We start from the raw sequence: 25,740 nt of genomic DNA on the forward strand, positions 1-25,740 counted from the left end.
TAGTTGTGACGTAAAAACTGACACCCATAGAAAAGTTTGGTCTCATTTTGAACCGGAACGTTCTTCAGATTAATTCCATACCCAATGCGTTAAATGATCCAGTAAAGTAACGTACGTTACAGTCCGAAATGAATAAATAATCACAACTAATTCAACTTTGTTTGGGAAGGAGGAGAGGGAGACACACCTGGCTGAGATCTGCTACTACATGCAGTTTCCTAGTTAAAGCACCTTTCACAGAGCAGTAGTGGATAAACAGTAAAAAATAGTTAGATAAAAGTATTAGATAAATGGTGAGAAGGTGAAAAGTCATATGGTTGGAATACCCAGTGTATGTCACTCCAAGTGTAACACAAACGCAAACTTGACCAAACCAACGTAATCGACAGTTAAATTGTATTAAAACATATCATACAATTATCGTATAAACATCCTTTTACATAATTAATAGTGTTAAATAACATCCAGTGTAAAACATATTAAAATGAACATATTTGGAACACGATGGTTTGTGTGAATAGCGTAAAGGGGTAGTTAGGGTTACTGCTACGGCCTGTGGGGGTGTGTCACACAAGAAAGGTTGGGAAGCCTATTAAACATTATTAAATTTCAATAGTGGTTTAAGCCATTTTAATAATTTCACATGACCTAATTTAGCACGTACATTTAACCTAAAAACACACACAACTGAAGCAGTGTTTGCCACTCAAAAGTGTTGCTGTGTTTGAAACAACAGAAACACAATACAGGTATGTTGCAGCTTGGTTTTAAAAAACTGTTCCGTTCACTTTTCCTATACCAACAGTCATCATATTGTTCCCATTAGAGAGCATGAAGACATGAAAGAGGGCCCATAATGTTATATAGATACTGTACACATCCAGATTCGCCTGGGCCTCCTCGTCTACACTGTACGGCATTAGCGACCAGCAGCTGCCTGCATTTACATCATTTAGCGTTTCTCTCAGGGCACTTTATTACACTGAACCTCTCCCCTGGTAAACTTTACAATAGGATGTTGAAGGATACTTCTGGACTGCCATAGGAAATGAGAGGCACATGTGCATGGATGTAGCGGAGCAAGTGTGGGTTCCCCCCTGTGACGCTGAGCTTAAGGGCTGCACAATAAGACTAATGGATTCCTTTTGGGGACAAAACTAGGTTAAGCACACAAGCCATTGTTCTTATCAGTGTACAGTGATATCTACAGTACGTGAGGTATTCCTTTTCTACACAGGACAGCTTTGCAGAGGTAATCATTTCCTTTGGAAACGGCAATGTACTCCTGCATTGTCTTTAGTCTCCATTAAAAGGAGATAATCTACTGCAAGAGCTTCAAATGCTACTAAACTGACTTCAATTGACCCTGCAGTTAGCAGAGAACAGGAGAAGAAAAGGATATGCATGACCTTGATTACAGCTGTGTGTCTATTTTAGCAGATTGTCCTGTTGCTGATTCACACACAGACAGCCACCATTAGCGCGTATTAATAATGTAAGGCCCTCATCTCTCTCTGTTTTTTTCTTCCAACTCTCTACTCAGCTAAGTGCCGGCATGAAAACCTTGGCCTCCTCTTTGTCAGGTTCTCCATAGATTAGTATAAGATTTATTTTAAATCTGTAAAGCAGCATGTTCAAGTGTTCCGCTCAATGCATGGGGGAATGTTTTTAATTGTATCATGTGAAGTGGAATAGGAGCTCCGGTGGGGACCGTGTCAGGTTGTGTTAATATTTAATCTGGTCTCACTTCATTTTCCTCATGATCCACGGTATGAGAAGGCAACATTACAGGATGGATAAAGAGACATGAGTAAAGACATTGTAGCTCCAGGACGCTGTCTCACTCATGATGTAGCATTGTAAAAATCTTGTGAAGACACTATTACAAGACTCCACTCGTGTCTCTTCTCTGCCGAGGCCTGGGCCATTGTGCAGCGTGCCCTGAACAGTGAGTGATATTATGGCAGCTAATGCTAATGCACTCATTTCAGCTGAAGTGCATCTAAAGAGAGCTGACTGACAAATTCAATGTAAAAGCAGGTAGAGAGAAAGAGTTGTGTGTGTATTGAGGGGGAAAAGAAGTACACAGCGTTAGCTTGTGTGTGTTTGTGTGTGAGAGGGAGACAGAGAGGGAAGGAGGGATGGAGGGGAGAGCGAGAGAGGCCTTTCACTTCCTCTGTGTGCACATCACGTATCCTCTCCCTGAGCTCAATTACAGGATTGATACTCAGAGAGGAAACTTCATCATGTCATACAGATGTCTTCACTGGGAGAAAGAGGGAGACGATGCATGTTGTCATTTAACGTGACATGGTCTGCGCTCATTCAAAACAAACAAAATGAGAAACAGTTAGACTATAGATTTCATTATTGGCTAATAATAAATAGGGAGCACCAGTAAAGAGCGGGAACTCACGGGAGGAGAAATGGCAAATACTGAAGGAAGAATGAACTGGCCTGCTGGATAGAGAATTTAACAATTCTGCTGAGTGAATTAATCTCAAAAATAACTTGTAAACAATAATACTGTTTCAGTGAGCCATTCAGCTCCATCATAGTAAACATTTTTTATAACCCAGACAGCTCTATAAAGTGCTTTAGGCATCATTGGGCACAACCGTCATTAGTCAGTGCCTGTGTGTAAATCTGAATAAAACCACTGTGTTGGTGATGCTGTGCAGACACAAGCCTATATCTATTTTACAGTCTTTCATTTCAAACGTGACACAAGCAGAGAACACACTACACAACAATGGCCATGTTTTGCTTTAATTTGATTAGGTTTTGTCTCAGCAAATGCCAAGTCCTGTTTTGCCTCAAGAACATATCTCTTAATCACGTTCCATCCAGGCTGTGTCTTTCATCTAAATCTCACAGCCGTGGCTCACACCCAACTTTATTTTGCTGAAAGGTAGGGGGGGAAAGCACACACACACACACACACACACACACACACTCACACATCCAACAATGGGGAATACAATGACAAAAGCCTAGCTCTCATCTCTGTCACATAAAGTGATGTTTTGTGTTTAGCTGTGTGCGAGTGAGGTGTGCGTACGTGTGTGTGTGTACGTGCATGCGTGCGTGTGTGTCTGTCTGCAGGGCTCAGATCCATGTTGTTTGGTTTGTTTCTCCATTAAGAGAGCTGTAAAGGAGAGGGAACAGATGGCTGCTGGCCCGCTCTGTCCTGCATCCTCTCACAACTGCCACACTTCCTGTGCGTCCATTAATCTTCTCTCACTACTCCTGCAGCACAACTTTATTAAAACAACTCAGGAGAGAGCGAACAACAAGCCCGCGCAGCTGTCAGGAGCAAAAGACAGAACGATTCGTCCACAGAAGAACGGCCTCGGATTTCTAGACGCATCTGTAAAACAGCTCGAGTAGAATCTGGTTGGCTTTGAAGCAGGCTCCGCAAAGCTCTCGCTGCAGTAGAGACACAATAAATGCTCATTAGAACGCAGCTGGAGCGGCTGTTGTTACAGAGTTCATAGGCATAGTTTGTCAAATTTAAACGTTGTGAGGCCCTAGCTCCCTGCCTGGGACAGACTACTGTTTCCTCCGGCTCTGAGAGCACGTGAGAAATGCTGTATAATAGTAAAGTTGGCCTTGAGTCATGAAAGCCCCATAAACCAGAACTCTGAAAGCGGTCTGTCTGTCTGATCAACAAACTGCTAAGATTATGGCTTCTTAACGTGATGTTTTCATTTTTATTTTTTTTAACTAGTAAAATAGTTCCCTTGGCTAATTAGTGTTGACCTGGTTAAGGGGAAATCAGAGTAACTCTCCACAAAACACCACACAAAGTGAGAGATAAATACCTGATGCTTTTAGTATAATCACACAAGGCCTTAATTGTTTGACCGGCCTGATTGTTCTCACAGGAGGAAATATATTTCAATTTAGGCAGCCTGTGCAAATGTACATGTAGCGTGCTGTCATGACAAACATTCTGGTAACGTAGCTCTATTTGGCCCTGTGCTCTGTGTCCGTAGCAGTCAGCGGGTAAATTGAAAAATCAATTCCAATTTAAATTATTGGAATAAAGAACTCCAGGAGCCGGAGATAAAAAAAAAAGAAGAAAGTCTTCTTCTAGATCCCCTTTAATTGGAAAGTCATTTCTTCAGGGTATTCTAATGGTTCTGAGGGAAGATTGCAAAATAATGTTGATGAGATGGAGGGGGGAGGTTAATGGCGCGCTTGTGTTTGTGTGTGTTTGACTGACCCTGTGTGTGTTTTCTTTGCTCTGCCACATAGTGTTCAGTCTTCCCCTCCCATATGACAGAGGCACTAAATGAAGACTAATCCAGTGGGCTCACACACATTCAGACACACACTCCCTCACGCCTGTGGTCACTCGTCTCATCCATCTGCGTATCTGGGGGAGTGTTGGTGGCTCTTGGGTCAAACTAAATTAACCATCCCTCGCTCACAATTGTAAAAATGTAATTGACTTAATACAACCAACCCTGGTGATTTGGATAGTCCTGTGCTGTGAGTAATTTTGTGGAAGCTTGTAGACGCCACTTCAGATTTCAGGCGTCTTTAAAGTCTAATATTGTATTGATGTATCTTGACATAAAGTGGCTTTGTGGTTGTATCTAATTTGAGACAATTGAAGACAATTGCAAGAACAATGTTATTGATATTGTAACAACCCTTTGTGTTGGGATTCATTTTGTGGATCAACTCCCTTTATTGATGTTTATTGTTGTGGTATAATAAAAAAAAACGTATACATTGTATGCTTAAAATCTACTTGAAGTGGCACTAATCAATATTTTCACCATAACAATGGATCACATGTCTATCAGCCGACTAGGCAGCGCCCCAGTTGGACTGAGCTTGGCAACACCCGTCCACTCATTGTTTGGGTTTTACAGCACACAACTTAACTGTTTTGGTTCACTCTTGTCGGTGTTGTTTTAAGCAACAACAGGCAACTTTTCAGCAAAAAAGCTCGAAAAAATCCACTAAATAGCCAGATATTTTGATCAGGAGCTGGTGATGACCAAAAACAGAGCTAAAAGAGAGAATACTGGACGTAAATGTGTTGGGTAGAAAGAAACAAATCTCTAAATGAATGCTTATATTGCTCTGTGTCTGTTAGATGTGTTATATTCAACCGCTGCCAACAAGTTTGCCATACAGCTTTGCCAGATGGGAAACGTTAATATGTCCCAGAGGCTTCAAATTATCGTATTTTGAGGGAAATTATTATTACACTGGTCATAACCACATATGAAACATGTATTAAACTCTTTGACATGCCTACAAATATAGTGTCTACCTAATTTTTTCTTTAATTAAGCAAGCTGAAGTATAATGCGTGTGGTATGGTTAGGCAGCTGTTCCTGTACATTGGTTTACCCACAAACCTGTTAAACAGTGGCCATGATTAAAATATTTACGATACTTCTTAATTAAATCATAACTTAATCATTTTTAAACAATGTAATGCCCATCATCTCTTCTAATGTTTGTGCAAAGACCTTCAGCCATCATCACTTCAGCCATCATCACTTCAGTAAATCAAAGCTAAAAGACTTAAATTGTCACAAGGCAGCATCTTGTTTTATATCAACAAGGCATTATACTTCATACAATCTTGTTCAAATCAATCTAACTTTCTTTGGGCCTCTCTCATGCCAACCTGGCCCGAGACCTTTCTGCGCTGCCTTGTTGACATTAAAGAAGCACTGTGCGGAGACATTTCCATTCAAGAAACTTGTTGACATAGTTATCTGACATCAAAGAGCCTTGAGTCATTTTGAAAAGGCCTTATGAGAGTAATGGAGATGTTAAAGGGCGTGTTGGCCCCACACATCACAAAAGGATGAGAGGATATGAACACGCTTTGACTGAAAGACTGAAAGGAGAGAAAGCATGATAAAAAAACAACAACTGAAATACATTCTCTAGAGAGAGAGGGAGGCGCCTGGCTCCATTTCCGCCTAAGAAGCGCAGAGTTAAAAGGTGGACTCTGTACAAATGAAACTCAATTTCACGCCACATTATCCCTCCCTGTTCTCTTTCCTGGCTTTCATTTTCATTAAGACCAGAGACAATCATAAATTAATAATTACTGCCGAATGTCTAAACGCAGGCCGCCATCCTAGCCCTCCCCTCGCCTCTGTGGTCTTCCATGTTCACGCTTGCAAAATGTTAATTTAGGTAATGTGGCCTGGCCCTTGTCAGATAAAACTGTTTTGTAGTTTCACTAATACATAATGGTCTATCTGATTAGGTGACATTAGTCCTATCTTTCAGACGATCATCCTGCACCTTCCTAATGTCTCTCCTCAGACTCGGGGCACCACTCAGTTACTCAGTTATCAAGAGACATGCAATATTACTGCTTTCACTAAATGGCCATCTCCTGGTCGCGATGCAAAAAATTCAAACAATAGATCCATAAGGTCTGCTCTAAAAGGGGACTGTTTGACCTCTTACAGGTCCAGCTCCTTCGGCCAATTATGCTTCTCTGTAAGAGCCTCTCATACCGGCTGAAACAAAAAACTGCACCACCTATCATACCTTCACACAAAGTTTCAAGACCTGGCTTTTGGAATGTCATATTTGCAAACACTTGTAATCTCCTGGTAAATTTATTACTATAATTTTTGTTACTACTGCTAACCTGCTGCTAACATGTCTTATGTTTTGCCTGTTGTCAGATATGGTCAGTTCTGCATGGCCTGGGTTTGTATAAAAGATGAACTCGTACTAACTATTTCACCTTCTTTTTAACCTGTACTGTGACTTTTAAAATTCTATCAAGAATGAGTGATGTATTTTATTTAATTTTTTTCTTTCATTGGTTATTACTGCTTTAAATGGTTTAGGAACATGGCGATACTGTAATCTGTGCTACTTGGATGTGTTGTGTTGCCTGCATGGCTTCATGTAGTACATGTGGAGACTGTTGATGTAGTCTCACATTGCCAGACCTTCCTCCACAGCGCTGTAGAGGAGGGTCTGGCACAGCATTCCAGGGATGGGAGAAAAACGTGCTCTGATATATTGGCATTTCTTTAAACCAACCATCTGGGGTGGTGCTAGGCACTTCACGGAGAAATGGTACCTCTGCAAAATAGCCTTGGGAAGGAACTTGTTTTGGTGGAACATGTTTGCGTTCAAAAGTTGTTTTAGTCGTGCAATTGAAAACTCTTTAGATTGGACTAAGAGTCTAGCTAATTGTCTGGATTTACCCTGCAGACATCTGAGGAGCAGTTAACCATAATCCTCATACATCGACTTGAGTTTAGAATGCCATACACATCCAAACCAAAATAAAAGAAATTGGGCGGAATTTCAAGCGGCACCTGAACAATATCGGAAGTGGAACATTGTGGATATAGACTAATGTTGATGTGGAACTTATTAATATCTTGCTGCTTACACATGCATGACGTCTTGTGAAATTCTGTTGCTTTAGCTGTCTTCATGGTGTTGCATCCTTCTGTCTGTACATTTTAACATTTTAACCATCTTAAAACATCTGGTCAAAGGAGTTCAGCAAAAAAATTTGCACATTCACAGAAATATTGATTAATGTGCATTGTCCTTTATAAATAAAAAAATAAATGAAAAATAAATGAGCAAGGAGTTAGCCTAGTTGAGGCTAACAATGCAGTCGACACTACACGGAAGTACAAACTTAATTTCTCTCTTGTCAAACTTTTTTATCCTTTAAATGGAAAAAAAAACGAATCTGTCAGCAGTGTCAGGATAAACATGTTTCGTCAGCTGGTCAAGCAAGCACAAAACAACAATGTGCACTGTGATGTTAGGCAAACCAACAGCGAAATAAGAGGCAGGATCATGCGGAATAATCCCGTCTGGATGATGTCTTCATGAACACATCTCCACGTCAAACCAAGTAAATAAAGCACACGGCTGACGCGGCTTTGAATGTACAATCAGCGTTGTGATTTCCACACTACAGTGAAGTAAAATGCAACAACACAGCTATAATGCACATTTGGTATTTAAAGTCTCCGTGCCTCATGGTCATATTTGTACTGAATTGAATTTATTACAGAATGTGCAGTGATATGAAACATGTAGCTGCAGGGCCACTTCTCTCAAATGCCGGTGCAGAAAAAAAGGCATCAGATAGAGAAATAAACAGAATATCAGAGTAATAACTGCGAACAGCCCAAGTCTCACAAGCTCATTGGAGGCGAGCGGAGTGAATCTCTCACTGCAGCAAAAAGAAGGAACGGTGGAGTCATTAAATGGATAAAGTGGACGTTATGTCCGAGCTTCTTTCACTCCAGAGTGAGCTTACACTCAAGAGGAGCCGTGACAGTAAGCGTGAGTCTGGACTCAACGAGAAGTATGGTTTCATGATTGATTGCCCATATGTTCTATTGTTCTTTCAAGGCTGATTGAAACTTCAACCTCATTTTTAATAAAAAAGAAGAAAAGCTTGAAATATTTCCGGCCTTGAATCTTTACAATGCAGCATTGAATTATGCAGCAATCAGTCAATTATTCATCTCTGTGGTTGTGTTTCCGGCCATGCTTTAAAAAGCATGCAAAATGGGAATGGGCCAAGCATGCTGTGTCAACACATTTCACTCCGAATTTGCTTACTAGAGAAATTTGTCTCTCAATGCCGATTTCATATTGTTCTTATGCCGTACCTGTTACAGTTGTTCTGGAATGATCCCTGTGGATAATTATTGTGTGTCGAGAGCCAAACAAATAATGTCACTCAAGAACAGTCAGAACAGATTATAATGACAAAAATACAAAAAGTAAAAAGTTCCATATAAACTGACAATCTCACATTTACAAAACAGAATAATTTGACAAATGCAACGTTAACGGAACAGCTTCATAATTTCCTAACAACTCCCTCGAAGCTTATATAAAGTGAATATGATGATGCATGGCCCTACAGCACATACAACTGCTTAAAGGAGTGCTGATTATTTTATGGCGATATATATTGTGAATTAGTGTCATACACTTCAAAGTACACATGAAATAATTTATTTACAGTGAGCTCGGTCACACCCTCATTTACATAGTTTATATAGGATTAGCATGTTTGTCTTTTTTAAAAAACACACTCACACATGCAAGTCAAAGGGTACACACACACACACACACACACACACACACCACTCTCGCATCGACACTCAGTGAAAAGGAAAGGTTACACAAGATATTCTCAACATTTGATTACTCATTGCATTTTCTTAAGCAAAGAACAATATGCTCATTTATTTTTCTACAGTATACCTGCACATTTTTTTTTCAGGTCATACATAATACATTGAAATGAATTACGAGACTGAGTGCTGATTGTAAAGGTCTCAAAAACGAATACGCCAAATACACAAAGATGACTCAGAATCGCAAAACCAAAAAAAGGAGCTGCCTTTAACACTAGTTTACATTTGTATCAGATCCCCTTGAACTGTTATGTTTGGCTGTCTTCTGTATTAAGCCGTATCTGGAATGCTAAATCAGTGTGACTTCTACCTCAAAACCACTCTGCGTTTTCAAACACAAGTGCGACAGAGAAGTGTGTTCGGGCAACATAGTTAACTCACATAGTTTATCATCAACATGTTGACTTTATTTGAATTTGAAGTACAATGAAGAGATGATTCGAGAAGCTATATAAGTTATCAGTGACAACAGACCTAGACACTCCATTGAGAACAAAAAGAACAAACACATTGTGAACATGGGACACTCCTCTCCTGATCGTAACACGTAAGGTCTAAACTGTTCTTCAGTTAAAGGACTGACATCAGCTTATGTCTAGAGAATATACACAGGTGTTACAGCACCAAAATTCAAAACGCATTTAGGGAAAGTAACAGGAAATTTTCAAACACTCTAAAAGAGAAACGAGAACTGTGTTTGTGTACGTTCAACAGGGATTTGAGCAATGTAATTAAATGGCATTCAGTCTCGAAAAAAGTTGTGTGATGACTGTTTCTCAAACTGACACGTGATCATAATCAGTCTGGATATCTTCTTTTTAAAAAAGCATTGAGAGTTGCTGATTTTGAGTGCCTCATGACAAAAAATGTACAGTAAATTCCAAGAAATATTACCTTTGTTACAAAGATTACAGTACTATCGACAGCAAAAGTCTTCATTTTGAAAGTGAAATGTTTGATAATTATGTTTTCAAAATCATCTGGGCTTGAGTGAGTCAACCCTAGTATTTGTTCAGCACAATATAGGATTTATTAAATATCATAATTCCAGGACAAACATTTACATGCCTGCATGCTTTCTCACCAAAATGGCAGCTATAGGAAAGAATGATGGCTCAGAAATAGAACAAAACAAAACTGTAGGTTTATATAAATGGTGGTATTGTTTGCCTAATAGCTCTACTGCATACACAATACCTCTTAACGTTATATACACATAACTCATCAATCCACTCGGGTTCGATAGAGCGAGTTTTACTGTCCTCATCATCATCAGATCTTGTATATACAACAATGGTAAAAAGGAAACTTGATTGTATTGTCATCTAATTTAGAAAACATGAAAATCAAACATCAGTCTTCTCTTTTGATGAACACATGGATAGATTCACATTTTTTTTCCCCCCTCACAAGGTTCATCTCCACGTGTCATTTTTAGCTTCGCAAAATTCAATTTGAAATACAAAACAAACTTCAGTCCAATTTCTTTTTCGAAGCTTTCTCGCTGGCTGAGATACAGTATAAAAATCTTCAGTGCTGTGAATTTATTACCAACAGTGTACCATGGGTACATTTTTTACTGTGCTCAATATATATGTTTATCCTTCACGTCGACCAACCCACTACGTCAAAAGCTGCTCTATCAAACTATTTCATGTCGGCCATCTGTGAGAAAAAAGACTTCTTATTCTACATTCAGACACAACCTCCTCCAGCATTTGGGTGAACACAGCATTTTCCATTCAACGCCTACAAGCAGCACGACTTCTTGCCTCTTACTAAATCAGCCTGGATAAGGGCTCTTGAGAATGTTCATGAGTTTTCTTTTCTTTCATTTTTTTTTTCCCTTCTTTTTTCTGAAATTTTTATTTCCTCCAGCTCCTCACGGCCTTATCAGTACATCACTGTGGTTTTCAGGAACAGTCTTCCATCTGCAACAGAGGACACACAGGAGCCAAGGATTAGCCAACAGCTAACATCCTGCTGACGCACATGCACTATTCAGGATGTGATAGTTGATGAAACGTAACTTCACAATATTGCCCCCTAGACTTTCACTTTCACCAGTGCAGTGTTTGAGGATGAGATTAAGTTAGCGACCATGACGAATATGATTAAACATCATATACAGTCATTTCATTTACTTGCAATATATATAAGACCGTATCATGTGTTATGGTGTCAGGTGGAAGGAAAATAAGAACTAACCAAAATAAAGATCATATACAGTACATCAGTACAAATATAATTACACTGTTCACATGAATATTTTATTACCAACAAAGGGCCTACTGTAAAAGCCGCAATGATAACACCACTCCAGGCATCAGAACTGTATGCCACATGTGTTTAAGACTTCTCTACTGATATGCTTGTTTGAACATTATACTGCACTTGTGATGTAAAGCGCTCTCTAAGTGACATTTCCTGCATGGAAATAGTGTTTATTGAAAACGGCAGACATTCCTGCGCTGCGTTATCTCCAGACACCTCCAACCTAACGAGCTTTGTCCATTTTCCAGCAAATACTCTTGTCTGAGTGTGCGCCTGAGTGAGCAGTGCTGCTCCGACGCCGAGCTAGTAAAAGCATCTGTTAGGCACAGCTCAGGAGCATGTTTGACGTTTATTACCTTCGCATTTCCTCTGCTGGAGAATGCTACAGTAATGCCTTTAAGAATGCACACGTCTCTATGGCAGCGCGCCTAAATAATTCAATGGTAAAGAGAAACGCACACAAAGGCATTTAGCAGAGCAAGTTGTTGGACACGACACGAGCCGCGCCGGACATTGCTTGACTCCCTGCAGAGACATGGAGAACACACCTCGTTACAATGTCTGACAGTGCATTTATTTTAGCTGGCAGTCAAAATATTAGGTTTTTTTATTTTCTACAATAATTCTACTACATTACCACAAAGAATTTTGCTTAATTTAAAATCTGTATTACATTATCAATATTTTATCAGTTAGTCCGGTTCTCCCTATTAACCTGTTTTTTTATGTATTGTCATGCATGGAGAGTGGGGACAACAAAGGCTTGTTTTAAGTATGTGTGTGTGTGTGTGTGTGTGTGTGTGTGTGTGTGTGTGTGTGTGTGTGTGTGTGTGTGTGTGTGTATGTATGTGTGTATACAGTGTGTGTTGTGGGGGGAGGGAGTGTACAAACACACAGGCTAATTACCCGGCACTGCTGTAGGTCTCAAAGGCATTGCATCCTCTATTCAAGCAACAACCACTGAGTTCTGTGTAAAAGTCATTACAGCACGAATGCAGCGCTATGAAGAACAGACAGCCAAGGAGGGGGCCAGAGAGCGCTAAGAGTCTGGGCCGGGATACACATCTTGACACACACACACACACACACATACACACACACACACACACACACACGCCTAACAAGAGCAGATGAAACATCACACGGTCAGCTCAGTCTGTCTACCTGCCGGCCCAGCTTCACAGTTGGAGCAGTTTGCAGGGGTGTTAATGAAAACGGGGACTATTCGATTATTTGACGGATGACGACATTTACTACCTTGTCAAGAGGAGGTTATTTTACTTTTATTAGATCAAATTGTCATGAAAGGCAGGGAATGGGCGAGGAGGTCTGATAAGTGAGTAACATCTCGGTGATTCAAAACCATTTTCGAGTCAGGACGCAATATTAGTGCAAATGTTGAAATATCTGCTTCCCATACATGACTAGAAAAATTGGTGACGTCTTGACATATTGTTTTATGAAAGAGCGTCTCATTAAAATATGTTAAAACTTCAGTATTTTTATATTCAAATCAAGATGAAAAGTTCATTAAGGAGAATAAATATTTCATTAGATGCTAAATAAAACAAAGGGAATTTTTGGCTTCTCTCAGCATAAAATTCCTTTGAAAGATTAATTAATACATGTAAATTATGCAAATTATGCCCATGCAAATATTTTATGAAGACAATTAAGGGATCCATTAATTACAGTCTTTTTTGCTTCAGTGACATTCATTCATTTAATTTTAATTTCACTTTAACTGTTTTGATGTTTAATCTTGCAACAAAGAACTTTATCTCTGTGCACAGGGTCGTGTAAACTTGCCGAACACATCGAGTGGGAAGCGTCAGGGAACCAGAGAAGATACTGGGGGAAGATATTCACATGTGCACCGTTGCCAGGCAGTACTGGCGAGGTACAGTCCCAGTAGCTTGTCTGCCTGTGAAAAGAGCCACGTTCCCTCTTGGACTCGATTCAAAACACTGTAAAAGCAATTAATAAACACAGACTGTGTTAATATCGCAGAATTAGAGAAGTGTGACAAAAGACAAATAGAAATAATTAGTTCTCTAAAATTATGCCCTCATTATTATTTTTTTCCCTCCCCGGTCTCTCTCTCTCTCTCTCTCTCTCTCTCTCTCTCTCTCTCTTTCTTTCTTTCTCTCACGCTCTCTCTCTCGCTCCATTCGCCTCCCTGAGTTTGGAGTTGAGAATATACCCACACATTTCTCTCGACTTTCATGCGAGTGATAGGCTTGTTTTTCCCCTTCTGCTTGTGTAATTTATCAACATCATTTTTCGCCATTTGAGGTTAATTATACAGCGAGGCTTGCAGAGTAGAGCAGAGGAGACATGGGTGGCAGACAAATGCTTCTCTAATTGAACAAAAACACAAACTGCAGCCTGTTATTCAGTTCCCTCCTTCATCCCACTCTTCAAGGCATTGGTCTGAGGGATTGAGAGACCCCGAAAACGATATGGCCGCATTGTACTGTTCCTAACAGCGATTGGATAATAACAACAACAACAAAAAACATTAAAATTAAAAAAAAAAAAAAATCCATTTCATTTCGACCTACATTTAAGAAGGGGCCATGAGTGCTGTCACTGCAAGTGTAGAAGCTTTCACCCATTTAATTTTATACAATTACACTAGAAAAGGGCCAGCTCTTCATATAAGTGTAAAGAAATGAAAGTGGCTAAATATACTAATTTGGTATGAAATAAGGGGCTATAATTACGCTTTATCTGGAAGTTATCTATGTATTTTAAATGATGACATATGGATTTGCTTTTTTGGGACATCAAACTGTTTCAGATCCCTGCAGTAACTGAATGACATTTAATTAAGGAGGAGTCATCATTTCTCTTAGAACAATTTTCTTTCTTTTTGCCCTTTTACTAAATATCAGTTCAAGTAGACTAATCAAACATTAAAGAGTTAAAGGGACCCAACTTATTCTTGCATACAAAGATGAATATTTTCCACTTTTCACAGCAAATTACATGGAGCATTTTCCTGGATAAATTGGGACCTCTCCCACTGATAAGGGCGGTTCTGAGCAGATGCGGCTGAGGCGTATTAAAGGAAGATGTTTGAGTAATAATGAGCATATTCAACCTCGGCAAGGTGTCTTGTATCTGGGTAAACACAGATAGCAGACAGTCTACAGAGGTTATCAGTAGAGCGCCCTTCCCCAAACACATAGTGCCCCCCCAAGGCTAACAAACAAACAAACCATTAAAAATGTACAAGGCTTATTCATAAAATGGATTGATTTGCCCCGTTTATTACTATCAAAGGGGGGATTCCACTGCTTTTTGGGGTTTTATGACTCATTAATGCTTCCTGAGCTGTAAACAAACCACTTCTTTCTCTCTTTTGCTGCTATAGTCTAGCTTAGTTATTTCACTATTTTATCTACTGTATTGTACAGTGTTGTACAAAAAATGTGTTTCTGAAAAGCATCCCGGCCACTTAAAGTCAAGTAAAAGAACAATATTATTTCTACAGTAAACCAATGATCTTGACCTAGTGCTGTGGCCCAGATGGTGAGCTGTGTGCCTGAACAGCAGGCACAGAAACACTAATGTTCATAAACTGAAGCAGTGTGTGTTAGTGTGTGTGTGTTTGAGGGAGAGCGAGAGAAGAAGCGAGGAAGTGGGGGCGGGGGAGAGAAAGAGAGAGCAAGAGTGAGAGCCAGCGAAAAAGAGAGAGATTTATTGTCTCATCTGAGCCCCTGTACCTTGTATTGTCCTTTCAGCATCTGTTCTTCCACTGCTGCGGTCACTCTCCATCTCAGGGGTCAGAGATTCTGAGAGAAGAGAGGAATCACCGCCGTTAAACATCCCTGACACCCACCTATCACAATGCCAGTTTCACAGCATCGTTCTTTCAAAACAAGAGGCTCAAGCCTTCAAGCTATCTATCCGCCGCATGGCGCTGAATGCGTGTATTGGATGAATTCTGCGCCTCTGTGTGATTATGATAAGTGGAAATAATAAGATACTTAAAACCTTGATTTAACACTTTGGAATAATTATGCATGAAAAGTGTGACCCTACATTCAATGTGTTGGGAGCGTACTGAACCAAACTGTCAGAGGTAAAATTGTACTTGCACTAAATAGTAATTGTCATATTTTGATTTTGTAATTGGGTCTTCTAACCCCGTACTGTATACTGCTGGTGGCCACCAATAAGGAGATTTTATACATTATAAAAAGTTAATCCTATTTTATGATCTCATCAGCTTTTGTATGCAAAACCTAAACTCTGCAAACTGACTAGTAACTCCTGTCAGATAAAAGTATGGAACAATAACTGTATTTAAGTTTAGTATTGAATATATGCCGTTAGTCTCTTTACACCTCTACCAAATAATTGAAATGTCCTGCAAATGTACATCATATGATTTAGCACTGATTCATCTGCAACTGTTTTTAATAATCAATTCATTATTCTAATAATATTTCAAGTAAACACTCCAATCACTCTCTCTCTCTCTCTCTCTCTCTCTCTCTCTTTATTTCATTGTTATTGGAATATTTTGTTGGTTGGACAAATGTGAAGACGTCTCCTTCTGGTTGGGGAACTGTATTGAGTTAAAACTAACTAAACGAATAATCAAGACCATAACTGACAGATATACAATACATAGATATATATTGCTGATATATAATGGAAACAATTATTAACTGCAGTCTAAGTGAAAACAGAAAGATATAACAACTGAAAAGTTGCACTTTAATAAGATACAGCATTGACATTTTGAACAAAACACCTTTAATCTATTTATCACTGCTGTAATAAGATACTTGTAAAGGTGTGATTTATTTTATCCGAATTGTTATAAAATAATTATGCTTATACTACAAATAAAGCCATCTGCGACTTCACAATATTTGCTTCAGGTAACATTTAAACTCCTGAAAAAACACATTTTGAATCAACACATTTTTTGTCACCTGATTTGTCCCACTAGGAACCACACTAAATGTCTGAATGTGTTGGAAGTCAAAAGTACAGTAATAGTGTCTCACTGTGGAGCATCTGACCGTTGAGTGAACGCATGCTGTCAGAGGGCGAGGGCTGCTTCAGGGTCTGCTCAGCCTGCTCTCTCCTCTTGGATTCATACTCCAGAGCTTCTTGGAGTTTCCTCTTGGCCTTCTTCTCCTTCTTCAGACGCTTCTGAATGATTGCTTGAATAGGGAAAGACCGCAGTGACAATAAATGAGCTATGGGGTAAATTAGCGGAGCTTCATTTTAAACTAAAATCTGATTATTGTAGCTATTGCATTCTAGCAGGGAAAGATAACCTCGTTTTTAAAATCAAGCACACTATAATAAAAAAGGGCAAATCAAGTAAACCTAAATATTTCATAATATATAAAGACATAATATGTAAAGACTTAATAAAAGACAATACTGACTGCGACTTAACAAACTGCTAGAGGGAATTAAAGCAAATTGAAAAATGTATTGGGATATTTTTCATGAATTTCTCTCATTAAACATAAACGACACAGTTAGCATATGAAGCTGATGCATTTAACATGAGACTGAGAGTGAATTTCTCTAAGTTAATGTGTATTACCAATTATGTCAACTGACTAAGAGCAGGAAAACCAGCGCTAAGCAGATCCCTGTGTGTGTAAGTAAAGAAACGCAGCCGCGCATGTCAGTGTTGCAATAAGAAACATTAAACATACACGCAGAACTGTGTGTGTTCATTCAGGAGCTATCACGTCGACATGTAGTACAGGCCTGGGAAGTCTGAACTGCTTCGAAAATACACATTTACACCTGCCCTCACACATGCACGCACGCACGCACACACACAGACACACACACGCACAAACACACACACACAGTCACGGCTGACGGGGAGGATTCAGTGCCAGGTAGTCGTCAGGCAGTACCTCTGTTCTTCTGCTCCATGGCGAGCTGCTTCTCCAGAGTCTCCCTGAGCTCCCTCTCTTGAACAACTCCATCTTCAGCTCTGTCTTCTCCAGCTGCACCTGCTTCTCCTGAGCCCGCGCGTTGTCAATAGCCACTTTAAGCAGGCCCTGCAAACACACACACATACACACACACACACACACCACACACACACACACACACACACCACACACCACACACACACACACCACACACACACACACACACACAAATATATACATATTTATATATATATATGCACCCACAGAAATATAGAGAAAAACAGCAAAGTGGGGAGCAGGAAACAAGAGAGTGATGTGGGCTATTTAAGAGCTTCTAGATAAAGTGACAGCAAACCACACTGAAAGTGTGTCACAGCAGTTCTTTGTACTGCCCACAGTAGTGCAGCAGAAGACAGGGCCAAAAGCTGACTGCTGCGACATGTTTCCTTTTCAGGCGTATCACCACCTTTGTTGGCCCTTTTATCTGTGAAGATGTCATTATTGTTTAGTTGCTCCACAGCTCCTACGATACGTATCAACATGAACATAGATCTACCAGCGTTTTTATAATAATCGTTTATTTGTTTTAAATAATGAAAGCTGACATGGGAGTGCTGGGAATGTCTGACCCCTTTTGGTCAGAGCTGTGAAATACAAGTTTAGATAGCTATTAAACTATGGAACTGCATTGAACCAAACCAGAGAGAAGATCACTTGAGTAAGAAGGTTTGAAGGAGAACATGTAAGAAGAAAGAAGGAAAAAAAATGTCATCCCTGCCACACTAAAGGTTATGATGGAGCCCGCCTTTTGGTCAAAGCTCCAGTCTACTAAGTAGAAGATAAAAGGTTTACAGGCAGGGTCAGCATCTTTACTTTACAGACTGTCTATAACTGCACTGGAATTGATATCCAGAATTAGTCGCTGTAGCGCTTTTTCAAGCTCCTCACACAGGAACGAATAATATGAATGACAAGTATCTCATCATGTATCAATTACAATACTGCCATTCCAAATATACTCCTGACAGTCCTGCATTGAAAGATACAACGCTCTTGTGTGAAAGCTGTACAGTATCGCTGCCATTTTCAACACAATTATTCCCCGTCCGTGCGCAATTATATCGAATGTACAAGGCTATATCTTACTAATTGTTGATTCTTCTGACCCCAATTTATTCTAAGTTGCTTTATCTTAATTTTCTGCTTGGTTAAATTTTGTTGATTCATATATAAATATTCAACGTTGAGATCATTATCAAAGATGACTTAGTGGAGTGTTGGGAGTTCACGACGGGTTTACTTGTAGATTTCTAATTACCACACAGAGCAAAAGGAGAAGCAGGACTCTGACGCCAATGGTACAAGTGCAATGAAAGGGCAGCCGTGTACACACATCATTACACTCAGACAGAAGGCAAATACATTTATCTTTCTGACTGGGGGTGTTTGAGCTGAAGCCTAAATGGCACTCTGAGTTGATGGGTATTGTTAAGGTATGCAGATTTACAGTTGAGTGCATCTGTAGTCCTGATGTCCATGTAACGTATACTGGAAGGAGGATGTGGATGACGTCCACCTTTTCGACTAAAAATTAGCTCTTGTGGAAAATCTCCATCATGACAATGAGTCACCCTCTTCTTTTTTTTCTGTGGGCACGAATGGGTGGATTTTTCGAGCCTTGACGACAAAATTGATTGCTTGCCGGTGGATTTCAAAATTAACCATATGAGCATTTTGTCTTGCGAACGTTTTTCGGAGGGTTTTCAAATGGACCTCACAGTCTTTTTTTAGCAGTTGGAGTTTGCTCAATTGTCAAGGACATCAGCTGTTGAAGGCTTTGGAAAAAAAAGCAGTTAGTGAACCTTGAGCTATGATATAGTATATCCAAGATCAGGAATGGGCATGTTTGGAAAAAAATGCGGTAAAAGTTATGTTAAAGGAAAGTTTGGCATTATAGTTAAAGAAAACCAATTTTTGTCTGTATACTCTGTATGCCCAATCATGCCATCCTTACGCCTTTAGAAAGTCACACTATTTCCTGCTGACTGTAAACATGTTTTAAGCTGTTTGAACAATAATCCAAAGCTGCCATTTTTCTGGAGAAGGTAGTCTTGATCTAAAGTATATTGACAATATATTATTTAAAGCAACTACGCATTAGTATGGAATTTATTGGTGTTCCACTTTGGCGCCCCCAAATGGTAGTTAAAACAAAGACACTGTGGCAGACAGCATTGGAATTCTCTCCCTGTTCTATAACAAACACATAGGAATAATTTAAAAAATGCCCAGATCTCATGAACATTTTACACATACCAGCTTGAAACAAAAATTGAGAATTTGTCTAGGCTTCCTTGAGGCAGGATAAAGGCCTAGCTAAATAAGGTTAAAGGTACAGTGCAGAGATCCTTAACTGCCATCAGACCATCAGAAGACGCTGAACGTTCTCCTCCTAACAGTATGTGTTTTGACAAGTTGTGTCAAAATGTGTTAATTCTTACAATGGGGGAAAAACTCTGTCAGTGGACAATACCTGTATGTTGGTGAGAAGAGTTTCTATTGACGACAAGCCATCTGGGAAGAGAAATGGGGAGGGGAAGCCAGGAGGCAGGGCCTGTCCAGCAAATGACAACCTCTCGTAGCTATCTCTTGCTGTCGGGGTACACATGGAGTTGTCCTCTGAAAAGAAATTAATAACATTGAAATGGATTAATCAAAGAAGACTGTTTGTGAAACCTGAAAACAAACTAAGTGGCAGAATATCTGAGTAGATTTTGGAGATGCTGACACATATTGACTCTGCCTTTAATTGACCAGTAGCAAAGGCTGGGTCAGTAATGACCTCCAGCAGCCAATGCCAGCTCTCTCATCCGCTCAGAAATATAGTGGACTGACTGGTCGCTAGGAGATTCCTTTGTAGTACTTCTTATCACGTTCTGAGTTTGGGGTTAAACAATATAAACCAGGACATAAATCCAGCTTCCTCCATTTAAGAGATGTCATGTGGACTCCAAAATCAGAAGCAGGCCCACAGTTCAACCCCAGAGGCTTGAGCTTCCTTTGTGTATGCACGCACGGGTGCCTGTCAAACCTAAGATGACATCATCCTCCATTCATCACCGGCAGAGGGGTAGGGCCCTGCCATCTGCTGTCCAGCCCATCCACCAGGCCTCAGAGGAGGAAAGAGGAGCATTAGAGGGAGGGAGAGAAAGCAGGAGGCAAACCGGCAGACACAGATACAGGCTGGTCAAACTAAAACAGTATGTCGGACACTGCCGTTTGTTCCCATCAGATCTGACACATGTTTGTCCAGTGAGCTTTTAGCAAATCAACAATTTGTTAGTGCTACCATCTTGCAGAGAGCCAGTTTATTAAACACATCCAGTCTAAAAAGGTCTCCACAGGAAGTCTGCACCATCAGCTGTTTAATTGATAATTTAATGGAAAGGGGAAAAAAGTTTTATTTGTAACGTGGAACCCTGGCTGTGTTGTGCACAGCACCTCTCTGCTCTCATCCAGTATTCATATCTGTTTATGTGGCAGGCTGAATCTTGTACAAACAGCGAGTAGAGCTGAACAGCCCTGCCTCTCCCTCCCATCAATATTCACCGACGCTAGCCAAGTGCTGGGAACAGCTGGTCTTACATTAATTAGTTTAAAGTATTTATTTCACCCATCCTCTGAGCAGATTGAGCAAAAACATTGGAGATTATTTCAAGCATCTGCAAATGCCCTGGAAACATCTCTGCGCCAAAAGTCGAGTGTTAGGATTCACAGTTTAGGTTTGTAATTTGAAGAACAATTTTTTTTTTTTCTGAGAGGGGAAGATGGTGAAATATGCACCGCTGGTCCGTGGAGAGAGTAAACAACCTTTCTCCTTTTTCAGATGGAGTTCACTCTTGTTGATTAATTAGAATGGATGGTTGCCTAATGGATAAAAATTTGTTTATAATTTGATTTCATAAAAATAATGAATTGCCTACTTTTAAGAAGCCACTCCTGTGGTAATTTGTTTTGTTTGGTGCAGTCCTGTCTGCGTTTTTAGGTGGGCGTCTGGGAGGAAATATAAAATGTATTCTTCTTATACAGTGGCGCAACATGAAAATCCCATTTTATCTCAATAAAATAGCTAATCAGAGATCAAAAGCATTACAGTTAACTCCAGCTCAGGTTTATACAGATCTAGTGCATGCATTATATGCATGCATCACCCACCTCCAATAAAATCCCTATAACAACTAGAGACGTTAGTAGACCTCGGGGAAAGGTCTGCTGTTGTAGCTTTGTAATTGATTTGTACTGTAGGCACTTTGTCCCTTATTTAGTGTTGGCATTAATCATAAATCATTGCTTTAACAAACTCCGGCTTCCCACTCAGCAGGCCTCCCCTCCAACACAATGTTGGATCACACAGAATATTTGATGGCTTTGTTTCAGGGGAAACAACCTGTCATGCTCTGGGAAAAGCAAACAGCGTGTTTTGTTCGACAGACTCCAACTACAGTGCAGCACCCCTTGTCAGATAACATTTCCACCAGGAGCTATGCATAAATACAGACATTTTAAAAGAAAGGAAATGGTTAGCTAATAAGTGACTAATTTAATCAATATAATCAAAACTGGCTTAATGAAACAAATTTAAATTCCTGTGGTTTCTGTGCTTCTAATGGCGTTGCCCCCCCCCCATTTTCTCTCTGTGCCTGGCTGCAAATGCTGGCATGTGTTTGCGTGTTTATTTCTCGCCATTGCTCCAGAATCATTGACTTCAACTTAATTACAGCGACAGGCGTTGGAGTGATGGGGGCCGGTGGAATGGAGTACTCTGTTTCCAGGTGATATTTCTCCACTAGCAAGGCTGCCAACAGCAGCTGTGACAGCCTCGTGTGCTTACCGTATGGTAAAGGTACAGTTAAGTCCTCCCGACTATGAAATACTGTGTGGAAAAACACTCGCAGGTCACCCCTGTCACAAATAACATTTCATGCACAACTGTTTCGGCGGATAATAGGTGCCACAAATAAAAATGGGACGCTGTAAATACAATGCATTCTGAATGAAATGCCATAATTTAAACAACGCCCCCCTCCTCTCTCCGTCCTCCTCCACCCTGCTCTCAATAGCTGCAGAGGGAGTCCTTGACAGTGTGCTAGCAATGATGAATCACCTATCCAGTTAATTTTCTCACTCCTCATGTGTTGTGCTGCTAAAACAGGGGCCCAGGAATTGACTTGACAAACTATGAATGTAAAAAATATCACTTGGAGGGATCTGGGCTTATCTCCAATTTACATGTTATTAGATTTGTGTTGCAAGCGGCACTTGGACCTAGTAAAGCTGAGGCTAAAAAGATGGGGCACATGATAACCAGAGATAAAACATGTCTAAAACCCACTCGAAAGCCTTTGAAATATTTGATGGAAAGTCACAGGGAGCCGAGAGAAGCAGAGGAAACTGGCCTGATTTAAAATGTGACAGACACACATTGCAATCTGTGGTAAATCTAGAAGAAACCTTGGGAAATTTAGCTGCAATCTCTGGATAAATAGCTGTAATTGACCTTGGGAGTTGAAAATGTGCCATATGTTTCTGGTTCCTGTGTTTGAAACTGGGTCCCTCAGGACATTTCAGCTGAGTCCTCACACAAATGCAGTGTGAGCGAGAGGAGAGGAAGATACAGAAAGACACACAAAGAGAAAAAGGAAGAGAAGGATGCCAGGAACAAGAGATAGATGGTTGAAGACAGAAGATAGATGGATGGATAGATGGATGGATGGATGGATGGATGGATGGATGGATGGATGGATGGATAGGTGAGGCAGAGTCTGAGGAAGAGGAGGCTGAAATAGAATGGGTGTTCTGAGAATGAAAGACTGACAGAGAGGAAGAGAGATAGGAGAGAGAGGGGGAAAGAGAGAGGGCGAGCAGAGGGACATTTGGCTGGACAGTCACTGTGATATATTGACAGGTGAAGCCTTTGTCCTTGCAAACCTGTGTTCCTCCCAGCAGGAGAACTGAATGCTAAACCTGGAAGTTGTCAGCACAGGCAACACAAAGCAAGGCACTGCTTTTCACTGCACAATTACATTTGATTTGACCTGCCAGTGCTGCGGAGAAACCAGCTTCCTTCAAATGGAGTAGTTATGACCTCTTGGACAGCCATTAGCAGCTAACACAGCGTTATTCCACCTGCACTTAAAGCGCTGGATTTGGAAAAATCTTGTCAAGGGAAATATCTGTCTTGTCTGGTACAAATGCAGTGATGCAGAGCTGGGCAAAAAAAGAAGTTGCATGCAATTTGAGCACTTTAAAAACACATGAGCCCAGCTTATCTTGCAAATCTGCAATCATGCACTCTAAAGGGTCTTTTAGGCTAAATATATTCAGTCGTATGATGTTTTTTATTTGTATTGATACAACAGAAGCTCTTATAGTATGGCATAGGCTTATTTTAATCAATGAAGATATTATTGTATGTATCTACATTTTAAATTGTAACCTCAGTACACTTAAAAGTAGATTTCCATGTGTTTAAATGTATTTATTCTCAGCATCTGTACAGAAAACATTGGATACACTATAATCCAACTAGTGGAGGGTGAGACTGACTTACAGGCACACTTCTCTTAAGAACCTGCCAGGCATACTGTGAGAATGTATGTGTGATGAATCCACACAACCTAAATTCCTTTACAATGACTATGACTATCCTTTGCATATGTTCTGCATATGTGTGTGTAACGTCCTGTATACACTGTGAAGAAAGAGAAAACAAGCACGCAGTTGTATGCAAAAAAAAAACTTCAAACACACACTCATTACACACATGCACAGCACACACACTAATGTGCCCTCATCACATTTAAGCTAATTTCCTTTTCATCACGGAGAGAGGAAAATGAGTGTTTGCCCCATCCCTGCTGGGGGACAAAGTCAAGAGCCCCGGTCGGTTTGGGCTAGATTAACAGGTAACATTTGGCTCCCACTCTCTTATCACAGCATGAAAATCAAACCGCGTGTTTTCCTCTATCGCTCTCTCTTTCTCCCCTCCCTAATGTTCCCTTCACTTAGAGATGAAATCGCTTGCTGCACAAACCCATTTGGAGAGAGGAGAGAAGGTGAGCGGGATAATCAGGCTGGCCACTGGGCCGTGGTTCCTAAATGCTCTCCAAAACATTACTGTGCACAGGCATAAAATTAGCGCCGGGACCTTAAAATGTTGACATTTAGCATGACTTTTTGGAGAGTGACACCCTCATATTTTCTTGTAGGATATCATTAAATTTCAACTGCCCTATGGCTGTGCCTTTCCATTAATAACCAATTCAGTGTGTCACTTCTCCCTCTCTCTCACCCTCTCTCTTGCCACCTTTTTTAAAGTAATGAGTCCATTGCTTTGCCTTAATAAATTGAATCGTATTCTCAAGGCCACATGAAGATAGAGCCACAGATGGACAGGCTGCGTGGAGGAAATAACCATAAATCCTTTACTGTCAGAGAGGCGGTCGGAGGTGACAAAAGAAGACAATCGTGATGCTCAACTGGGATCACACCAAGATTACAAAAGACATTTTAAACAGTTTACAGTTAAAGGATGATTCTTTTCAAAAAGATTTTTTTTGGGGGGGGATAAAGAATATATTTGTATTGCTTTCATTGCTAAGAAAACCCACGCTAAATGATTCAATTTAAGAATGTAATCATGCATTGAGATTAGAATACTGGCAGATTATTGCCCATACAAGTATTCCATTGTGCTTTATGGAAAACTTTGAAAACAATCACAGCAGAGGAAATTATGAACTACAAATTGTGCTTTTGGAGCATAGATTACAATAATAGCAAAAACAATTAAAATTGATTTCGTCATTTGTTTAACTGTTAGCCGAAAAAAGAGGGAGAGAAAAAACACAGAGAGAGAGAAAGAGAGAGAGAGAAAGAAAGAGCGAGAGAGAGAGAGAAAGAGAGTGAGAGAGAGAGAAAATGGTAACAGAGAGAGCAAGAGGCAAGGGAGCAGAATCTGTGTTGACTTCCATTCAGGAGGAAGATATCTTGTCTTTTTATGCGGCCCATGTCATATTTATTGCATAAAGGTCAGAGTGTTCATTTGTTCAAAGTCAGCGTTTTCCCTCTCTCCTCTCCTCCATGTAATAAATGCAGGGGCTATGTCATTATCGGACCTCTGAGGATTACAGGCTTGGCTGACTGTGATGACTGCATAAAAGCATACAGGACTTTTGTTTCTGCCAGCGCACACCTTCAAATGAGCTCTTAAAGCGAAACAGCAGTGGAGACAAAATGGCATTTTGTAGAGAGACGATCACAGTTAGATTGGTCGAAACGGAACGGGG

General features: G+C 40.2%; 1 protein-coding gene across 1 annotated transcript in view; it reads right to left on the reverse strand.

Annotated features, from left to right (window-relative positions):
* Positions 1 to 8,993: 8,993 nt before the first annotated feature.
* The window catches only part of dachd (dachshund d), a 120,183-nt gene continuing 103,436 nt past the window's right edge, over positions 8,994 to 25,740 (reverse strand). The window contains 6 exon segments of the mRNA XM_032530273.1: positions 8,994 to 11,122; positions 15,197 to 15,265; positions 16,508 to 16,651; positions 17,372 to 17,437; positions 17,440 to 17,518; positions 19,926 to 20,071. Of these exon segments, the coding sequence (XP_032386164.1) occupies positions 11,085 to 11,122; positions 15,197 to 15,265; positions 16,508 to 16,651; positions 17,372 to 17,437; positions 17,440 to 17,518; positions 19,926 to 20,071 (542 nt within the window). The 3' untranslated portion in view covers positions 8,994 to 11,084.

Source organism: Etheostoma spectabile, chromosome 11 (assembly GCF_008692095.1).
Source record: "Etheostoma spectabile isolate EspeVRDwgs_2016 chromosome 11, UIUC_Espe_1.0, whole genome shotgun sequence".
NCBI classification, from domain to species: domain Eukaryota; kingdom Metazoa; phylum Chordata; class Actinopteri; order Perciformes; family Percidae; genus Etheostoma; species Etheostoma spectabile.